Below are 9942 nucleotides of genomic sequence, written 5' to 3'. Positions count from 1 at the left end.
GAGGCAGAGACCACTAGAGAGATTTTCAGTATGGGGTAAAATTTATGTCTGTGCTGAGAGCCAACCTGGGAGCCAGACACTATCAACAAATGTCTTTACTCCACAAATACTTTACAAAGCACAGGAACGAAATATATTGCAAGTGAAATTCTACATTGTGCAGGGGTCTTCCACAGGTCTCTGTATTACATAAGTCGTACTTAAATACTATTTTAAAGTTGCACAAATCTACTGCTCAGGCAAGAAATTTCCCCTGGAAGAATTCCTTGAGCCCTTTGAAAAGGATGTACTTTGATAGCATCTATCACAGTCTCTTAAGCAATACATAAATCTTGTGCTGGCCTCTGCACAGAGGTGGGTACACCTTCTAGAGTATCTCTCCTGTTTTGTAGAAATGTCGCAAAATCCTACAGTGCTTCAGAGTTTGCATTATGCAGACAGGGTAGACACTGCAAATATACAAATTTCAAGACAGCCAGTAAACACCTTAATTACCAAAATGATCAAGAGAATAGGGAAATGAGTATTTTACATGTTAGCTATTCAGAACTTCTGACCCTATGCTGAAATCCTCATTCCACTGAAATTGTGGAATCTCCAGTGGAGATCTCCACTGAGATTTGTTACTGATCTTGGTGAAGCCAATATCTCACCCCTTCTTTACAACTGACAGTTACTTGTCATCACTAGCCAGTCTTCTAGCCCTATCTCTACCTCAGACTCCATTAGTGAGATTTCTCAGTGTCAGACTTTTCTAAAAAACCTCTCCCATTCTGAGAAAAAAGCTCAAAACAATAAGAATCACCTACCCAGCATGCTCACCTGGCTCACAACTGTAGTACAGGATTCCAGGGTGGCACATATCCTCAACAGAAATTAGGTTCCAAGTACCCAAAACGCTACTTACAGACCAACAAAGTTCCTCTGCAATAGCATTCAACTGTCCCCCACCCTGTGTTCCTCGTACCTTGGCCATGTGCTCCCAAGCATTGCCACCACCTCATGGGAATGAGCTGCTCAGATCTGCAGATGATGCCAAAGACCAAGAATATCAAAGGAGGATTCCCCAATAAGGTGATCCTGGTCTGGGAATGTACTTAGTGGAGCCAACTCACTGCACCCAGTCCCTTGATCATTCTTAAAAGGTACCTAAATTGAAAAAAATTACAATCGGAATACAGCATCCTCAGTTACCAATAACAGAGCTGACTACTTCACCAGTTACTTTCTATGCCATTATTAAATAACTCCAAAAGGAGGAAATGGAAGAGCTCCATACCATAACTGTCAATAACTTTGCAGTGGGGTTGCCCAAACCTGGAGATGGTTCATGTCTTTGATCTAAATCAGAAAATCAGGGAAATAGTCTTGGCTTTCTCATTTTCTAGGGAAAGCTCTATCAGTCTGCTGCTAGCTCTAATAGGGTACATGAATGCTCTTGCACTTACACTTCAGTTACACTCTCTCCCTTTATCCTTCCTTCTTGGGGAAAAGCAGACTTAAATACTTCAGTTTAAAAAAAGGCAGGGAGAGATATTTACTTTCCTGAGAGTAATCGCTTCTTTCCTCTGAGATGCTTATATAGCACACTGGTTCTCTGGCTTTTTCGAACCATCTTTCTGTCGCCCTTAGTGTTGCCCCACTTACATTGTGGAGCGGGCAATTTATACAGGGCTCAGGATCCCTCCTTGTGGCAAAGCCCCAAGAAATTTTGTTTGGCTACCCCTATTCCGCTCATCTCGCGACAAAGGCTGCCTCACACTTTTTTTTCTGAACCTTTCATATCTCCAGCCCAGCTGTTCTGAAGAACCAGTCAGAACAGATACCTTCACCTGTCCTTCCATAGCTCTTCTCCTCCTCCCCTTCCCATTGGACATTCATTTCCTGCTTCATGCTTCTTGGAACCGTCTTTGACTGACATCTGACTCCCAGATTCCCAATCCCATGACTCATGGATTTGCTTTCCCTCCATGGGGGATGTGACCTGCTCCCAGTACAACAGCTAAACACAGCATTATGTCACGTTCCACCAGAAATCTCTCCCTTTGTAACAGAGATTTCTCTTGCCTAACTCTGCCCTTACAATCAATAGAGCACAATCCATCCAACACATTTTAGACTTGCAATTCAGAATGAGATTATTTGCTCCTTAAAGCATCTTTTTGTCACTGCTGACCATGATGAGAAACCAGCTTAGTTACATTAGCTTCAGTATAGATTTCCAGGAAGATTTCCTTCCATTTTAACATTAAGAATTACTTCAAAATTCATTGTGTATGTCACTGTGGATACATATATTTAGCAACAGAAAAGGGATAGCTGGAGAGGTCTTCTTAGCTTAGCTGATTGTGACATGAAAAGCGCAGCTTGAAGTAGTAACTTTCATAACCACCCAAAATGTCAATTTTTAAAAGTGAGACTAACCCCAAAGATGAGCACCAACACAAAGTCATCATAATTACATTCACAGAAAAGGAAGAAAAAAATGTGCGGTACCTGAGCTCTGGGTGAGTTTTCTGCTCAAGACTACATTTTATCTGAAGCAAGTCACATGCTCAAAACGCTGTGATTTTGGTTTTAAATAATTGCCTTTTCCAGTGGCTGTGGACCTTTGGGCTTGGCCGGGCTGTTACGGAAGCTAATTCTGTGGTTTGGCCACCAACTCCAACGACTGTCAGAAAGTGCCAACAAAAAGAAGAAACCGAACTTTGACAACAGCCTTAAAAAAAGGCCTGTAGCCTACAAACGGCCTCAAAGATGTGACACGCGTTATGAATCAACCCCATAAATCTGTCCCCCGGGAGGATTTATTCTGGCTCGAGCGGAAGCTTCCCCATGAAGGCGTTCCTCAGAACCCAAATCTCTCTACACGCTGTTCCTCAACCGCCTTTGCGGTCAAAACCAACCGCTTTTGGGACGAGCCTTTCTCCACGTTCCTGCTCCTCCTGGATAACCCTCCATAAAAACCCGAGGGCGGAGGGACACGTGCCCTTTCGAGCTTTATCCCAACGTTTCCCGCCTGGATTTACGGTGGCGGCCCCCCAGCAAGGCCCAGGCCACAGGCCGCCTCACGGCGCCGCCGCCGCCTCGGCCCACCGGCCCCCATGACATCATCGGGACGGCTCGGCCTCGCGCCCCAACCGTTTAACGGCTCGGCGCGCGCCGCCGCCGCTCTCGCCCCGAGCGGGGAACGCCGTCCCTGCGACGGAGGGAACGGGCTGGCATTAAACCCCAGCACCGCCGCCATGCAGCGCACTGACGGCTCGGCGCCGGCCCTGGGCTGAACGTTGGGAAGGCGCTTTGCTCGGCGGCGCAGCCGAGGCGAGGGGGAAGGTGCGGTGTTCTTACGGCCCCGCGGCAAAGGCGCCCGCCCCGAACCGCCGCGCTTTTTGAGGAGCCCTCCCCTGGCTCAGGGAAGAAGGAATTCGGCGGGTGGGAATCGGGAGGACGGAAAACGAGCCACAGGAGCAGGAGGATGCCAGCAGCGGCAGATGAAGAAACCGCCCGGTCCCTCTCCTGACGGGCTGCGACGTGCCAGCGCGGCGGCCGCTTCCTCGCCCCCCCATTTTAAGCGAAAGGGGCGGGGGGAGTTCAAAGGCATAAACAAGGAGCGCAGGACCTAATTCCTCCCCCTCCCTCTTCCTCAAACTGGCTTGCCAGGGCTCGCCGATAAACTCAGCTGGGCTATGCATCGCGATGGGAACGCGCTGCCTGCCCCTCACTGAGGAGACTGGTGCCCAGGCTGCCATCCCCTCACTGAGGGGGCTGAAGCCGCGGAGGCTGCCTGCCCACCGCTGAGGAGACGGCCGCCGCCGCCGCGGAGGTTGCCTTGCCCTCGCCGAGACAGCAGCGGCAGGAGCCGCCGCCGAGGCTGCCTTGCCCTCATTGAGCCGACCGCCGCCGCTGCGTTAGTGGTGGAGATTGTGCCGCTGCGACAGGGGAGGACGGGGCTCGGCGCGCAGGGAGGAGGCGCAGTGAGCATGCGCCGCCCCGACCGCTGACTGGGTTCTCCGGCAAGGTACCCAGGCAAAAAAAAAAAAAAAAAAAGGGGAAAAAAAAAAAGGATTGAGAGAAAGAAGAATGAAAGACGGCAGAGGAAAATAAAAAAAAAGGTTCTCGTAGAGGCCGCCAGGATAAAGCAGCTCTGGGTCGGCGGGAAGGAGCACCGCTGGCATGTGGGGATCTCCGGCACCAACAGGTAGGAGGAGAGGGGCTGAGGAGCCGGGGGGTGCCGGGGGCTGCCGCAGCTGCAGGTGCGTGTGGGGAGGGCTCCCCCCCACCCCCCTCAGGGAGTGGGGCTGGGGAGGGGGGGTGATTTCTAAAGAAGAGGCATGATGGAAGCGTTGGCAGACAATGCCTCTTCCGCTCTCCCGAGCTCCCCGCCGCGGGAGGCTCTCGTATGGCTCCGGCAGATGCGGCTGCCAGGCAGCGGCAGCCGGGCTGCCTTGCAGGCGCAGTCCAGCCCTGCATGTCTGTGCTTGAGGGGGGCGAGGTGGGGGGGGGGGAGGGGAGCGAGTGTCTTCGTGATTGTGTGTGTGTCGGTGTGAGTGTGTGTGATTGTGTGTGTGTGCGGAGGTAGGGCCGGCCGCGCGGCGGGGACAGCTCCACAGAGGAGGGGACGCGGCGCGGCTGGCGGGGGGGGGGGGGGGGGGGGAGAGGGGGGGAGCCTGATTTCATGGTTTTAAAACGATGCCATGATCTGATCAGCCTCTGTTTACACAGCAGCAATCAGGCTCTTTTGTGGACGGTAAGAATGGAAGGATTTTGCTGGGATTCAGTGGGAATATCCTTTGTACACCCGAGGGTGGCATAGGAAACACTTCGTGCGAATAACGAAGGAGCCTGATCATGCCTGCTGTGGCTCCTGTCCCTGGCTCTGGAGGGAGGAAAAAAAAACAACAAAAAAACCAAAACCAGCAGCAGCAGCCAGTTCTTTAATTTATTTCATTTTATTGCATGAAATGTGTTCCGGTGCGATTCATTGGGAGGATTAGTGGGAATCGCGGAGCCCTAATTATCTAAAAAAAAAAATACATCAATTTATTATATGTTTATTTAAGCATAACCAAAACCAGCCCTCCTGAAAGGATGGGCATTATATCTTGGGTGTGTTGCCTATTTTTGCTCAGTATTTACACTGACCGTTGCTTATTGTGAATTATGTTGAGGCTTTAAAGATTTGCATTAAGGCGAGGGGGGGGGACCCTAAAGCATAGTGCTATTGACTGTCTGGCATACCTGTTTATTTGAAAGCCTAAATGATAAAATTATGGTTTATAGGAGGAAGGGAGGGGGATAATGAATACTGTTTCTCTTACAATGTGCATGAACTAACACAGTGTGATTAATGTGCTTTGGTGACTTGGGTTAAAAAACATAAATTCTGCAGGGTTTCTTTGGGTGTGATCCGTATCAACACAGCAGCTGCCTCTAAAACATTGGCAAATACAGTAGCCATAAAATAAATGTAGGTAATGTCAAAATATCAGCAGTCTTTGGGGATTTTTTAAAAAAGATGTCAGTGATTAACTCTTGGGCTTGCAAACTGGGAATCTTTTGATTCATAAAATCTTGGAGGCTTTAACTGTAAAATTATATATGATATCAAATATAAGGGGCACCGGTCAGTTCTGAAACTATAAGAAGCCAAATCTGTGAAATGCCAATAATCGATCATGCTAAACAGTAAGTATAAAAAAAAAAGCCTCGTGATTTTCAAAAACAAACAATAGTACTCAAATTTACAACTTCATTTGGTTCTCCATAAATTAACATCTTTGTTAGCACTTTCTGACATCATTTCTTGTTAACTTAAGAACTGATAGCTCGATTTTTTTTCAGATATTTTGATGGCATGACAAATCAGAAAGAAGAGGATGTACTGTATGACTAGACACAAGATCAGTTCTGTTTGTGGATTACATTTTCAGTAAGATGTATGGATCTATTTTTTCCTTGTTCTTATATATAGATCATGAGACTTGACTGAGGCAATATACATATCATCCATCCATCTATGGCGAACTACAGCCATGCAGCTGACAACATTTTACAAAATCTCTCTCCTTTAACAGCTTTCCTGAAACTGACTTCACTGGGTTTCATAATAGGAGTCAGTGTGGTTGGTAACCTTCTGATCTCCATTTTGCTAGTCAAAGATAAGACCTTGCATAGAGCTCCTTACTACTTCCTGTTGGATCTGTGCTGCTCAGATATCCTCAGATCTGCAATTTGTTTCCCATTTGTTTTCACCTCTGTAAAAAATGGCTCTACTTGGACATATGGGACTCTTACTTGCAAAGTGATTGCCTTTTTGGGGGTTTTGTCCTGTTTTCACACTGCTTTCATGTTATTCTGCATAAGCGTCACCAGATACTTAGCTATTGCCCACCACCGTTTTTATACGAAAAGGCTGACCTTCTGGACTTGTTTGGCCGTTATCTGTATGGTGTGGACCCTCTCTGTAGCCATGGCTTTCCCCCCAGTTTTAGACGTGGGCACCTACTCGTTCATTAGGGAGGAAGACCAATGCACTTTCCAGCATCGTTCCTTCAGGGCTAACGATTCCTTGGGATTTATGCTTCTTCTTGCCCTTATCCTCCTAGCCACACAGCTTGTCTACCTCAAGCTGATATTTTTTGTTCACGATCGCAGGAAAATGAAGCCAGTCCAGTTTGTTGCAGCAGTGAGCCAGAACTGGACTTTTCATGGTCCTGGAGCGAGTGGTCAAGCAGCTGCTAATTGGCTGGCTGGATTTGGAAGGGGTCCCACACCTCCAACCTTGTTGGGAATCAGGCAAAACGCGAACACCACAGGCAGGAGAAGGCTACTGGTTTTAGATGAGTTCAAAATGGAGAAGAGAATCAGCAGAATGTTCTACATCATGACATTCCTCTTTCTGACCTTGTGGGGTCCCTATTTGGTAGCCTGTTACTGGAGAGTTTTTGCAAGAGGGCCTGTAGTACCAGGGGGATTTCTAACGGCCGCTGTCTGGATGAGTTTTGCCCAAGCTGGAATCAATCCTTTTGTCTGCATTTTCTCCAACAGGGAGCTGAGGCGCTGTTTCAGCACAACCCTTCTTTACTGCAGAAAATCCAGGTTACCAAGGGAACCTTACTGTGTTATATGAGGGAGCATCTGTAAATCTTTAGCCTTGTGAAACACTACCATTCTCTGCTAAGCAATTGTGGCCTGTAGCCATGTCTCGAGAAGAAAATCAAGAATGGGATGTCAGCAGTTGTAAGGATTTGGGCAACATTCTGCAGTCTTTGCAATAGCTCACCTCTAATCCTATTTTAAACCTAAACATGTTCCTGCTGACCACTGCTGAAGGTTTGTAATTAAGAACAAAGGACTGAACTACTGCCCTGAATTCCTTTATGTGGTTGAAATCTAGATTATGAAAGTAGCAGGTGCTAAGTATCAGTGCTAAATGCTGTGTATATCACTACATAAAATAAGACCATCAAAAAGATTAGCATTGGACATCTTAATAAATTAAGTTGATATGAGGTTAATGTGTTGATAAAACTAATTTTAGACATCTGAAGACCTTTAAAACATTTCATACAATTCTTGTTTTGCAAAGACTGAAAACTGGGGACTCAAGTACTGTAACTGATTAAAGATGTGCCATGCATTATTGGATTATCACACTTACAAATCTGTTTGCCTTGTGAGTAAGTTTTGGGGAGCATTCCAAAGCAGTATTTTTGTTCAGATTTAGACTTTACTTTTTTTTTTTTTCCAAATATATTACTCTTTCTAAATACCATTTTCCTTAACAGTGAAATTACTAACATTTAACTGTAATCTGTGGTTTTTGCTGATTTGGTATAAAGTTTAATAGACTCTTATTTATATTTTTTAAAAAGCTAGATATCAGTCTGTTAGGCAACGTTAATGATAATATCCAGTCATAATTGAACAGTTATAATTATACAGAATAAACACATGTTGCCTTAAAGGGTTATCTAGTATCTTCCATTTTGTTTAGCATTGATGCAAATAAGCAAGGAAAATTGAATCAATAACTCTGGTCAGTCATTTGGGAGTGCATGAAAGATCACTTAGTCCTCTTTTTTCCTTTTTACTCCAATGGTTCCCAAAATCAGTATGCACATCACTGGGATGATATGATTTTTTTCTAGGTGTGTCGCCCTTTCTAGTTTGTTCTGAGAAACACAGGCAGTTGATGTATGTTTATATTTTAAGACAGCTGTCATGGGGAGACCGCAGCCTTAGTATGATATCTTGCACAATTTGTGAAGCATTTATTCTACTGAAGGCACAGTCTTGTTTATATTTTCTGCACATTTTGGTGTATTGGTTGTTTTAAATTATTTAAGTTTTAACTTGTGAAAGCATATAATATGATTTCTTAGTATTTTAGAAATACATTAGAGTCTGTGAGTCTTTCCTTCTTTAAGATACAGATGTGTGGATTTCAATATAAAGTTGCATTTGCCAAAATTTACCTGTGTAGCTTGTTAATTTTCTTGGAATAAAATTTTACATTTTTCCAGTTATACAATTAACCTTTTTTATTTTGTCTAGTGAGCTAGCATGAAGTACTGAGAATGTAGCCATTATGAATTATTATCCTTTGCAGTCACTGTATTCCCAAACTGTAAATGCATGAATGATGGGGACCACAGGATTGATAAATGATATTATCTACAGTAGCACTATTGTGTAGTTTATCATAATTACCCATCTATCTGTTCTAATATGTCAGTTATATTTAAAGTTACAACACAGTATTTGACATTAACTTCACAGTTTAATTTTGGAAAATGTGTATATTTGAAGCACAACATCATGAGTTGGTCAATCATAAAGAACACGGATTTTTCTTAATTTTTGGAGAGACAAGACTAGAGGTGTTAATTCAGTATTGGTATATCTTGTCCTTTGTTGTAGTTTTATGACCAGCAAGTTAATATATACATACACAAGCAGCAGTCAATAATGGAAATGCTTAAATTTGTATGATAACATTATACAACATATGCAACAATTCAGAGAGTTGTGTCTATATGTGATCAGACAACTTGATCAAAGATTTAGTGAGCAATCTGTTTGACCTCACTTACACTTTTATACTGAGGTTGATTGGTTGAGAGGCATGGCTTTATATACTGTGTTGAAACAGAAAAATTGCTAAAATAATGAGTCCTTATGAGTACAAGAATGTTTCAGAACGTAATTTGAAACAGGACCAATAAACCTCTACCAAAAGGACTTTCTTATTACACCGAAAAAGGCTTTGAAATTAAGGTAGTTAAGCAATTGTCAAAGATAGCAAGAGTGAATAAAAACTGAATCGTATGTTGAGAAAAATTCTGAAAGTTATCCCACTTAAGTTTATTAAAAGGTTGATTGGCAATAACTTCAGTCTAATTTCTATAAAATAGTAACCTTTACAAGGAACATTGATATTACATATTGTAATAAAGAAGTACATATAAATAAAGTTGTAAATAGTGTTATAGTTGTAGAAGTAGTCGGTTCTGAAGATTAGCCAGAAAATTTTCAACTATGAAATTACAAAAGCTGCAAATTTGGGGCCTGACCTAACTCCTAATAAAGTCAGTTGGTGTTTTCCCATTAACTTCATTTGGAGCAGAAGCAGGCCCTAACATTTCTATAGTACTATGCTTCTGAAATACTAAGAAGGCTGTATTTACTATGCAGTGGGAAAAGAAAAAAAAATTAAAAAAGAACAATTTAAAATTATTTCCCTGGAAGTTTTGCAAGCAGTAACTGATGTAAATTAAAATAATAAACAGTAAACAAGTCTGAAAGCAAATATTTTGCTAAATGTTTTTCTTTTGATATGAATACAATTCCTTTGTCTAACTGAAAAATGTGCAATTGTATTACCACCTGACAGAGGAGACGTACTTTTTTTAAGTGATTTTTTTATAATTGTTCCAGTAA

The 9942-nt window shown here is 43.5% G+C and overlaps 1 protein-coding gene across 2 annotated transcripts; it reads left to right on the top strand.

The window, feature by feature from the left end:
• Nucleotides 1-3123: 3123 nt before the first annotated feature.
• GPR85 (G protein-coupled receptor 85) lies at nucleotides 3124-8533 on the top strand. 2 transcript variants are annotated; one of them, XM_054188132.1, is made up of 2 exons: nucleotides 3124-4198; nucleotides 5842-8533. In XM_054188132.1, exon 2 carries the CDS (start codon nucleotides 6017-6019, stop codon nucleotides 7127-7129), a length of 1113 nt encoding a protein of 370 aa, XP_054044107.1. In that variant the 5' UTR covers nucleotides 3124-4198; nucleotides 5842-6016; the 3' UTR covers nucleotides 7130-8533. The 2 variants fall into 2 exon arrangements, with proteins under 2 accessions (XP_054044107.1, XP_054044108.1); XM_054188133.1 differs by lacking the exon at nucleotides 3124-4198 and adding an exon at nucleotides 4660-4747.
• Nucleotides 8534-9942: the final 1409 nt, after the last annotated feature.

The sequence above is a fragment of the Rissa tridactyla genome, chromosome 1 (genome assembly GCF_028500815.1).
Source record: "Rissa tridactyla isolate bRisTri1 chromosome 1, bRisTri1.patW.cur.20221130, whole genome shotgun sequence".
Taxonomy (NCBI): domain Eukaryota; kingdom Metazoa; phylum Chordata; class Aves; order Charadriiformes; family Laridae; genus Rissa; species Rissa tridactyla.
This window is presented reverse-complemented; position numbering and strand designations above follow the sequence as displayed.

Bases quoted from the DNA above. Each gene is read 5' to 3' on its own strand.
- GPR85 (XM_054188132.1), top strand. From the start codon at position 6,017: ATGGCGAACTACAGCCATGCAGCTGACAACATTTTACAAAATCTCTCT.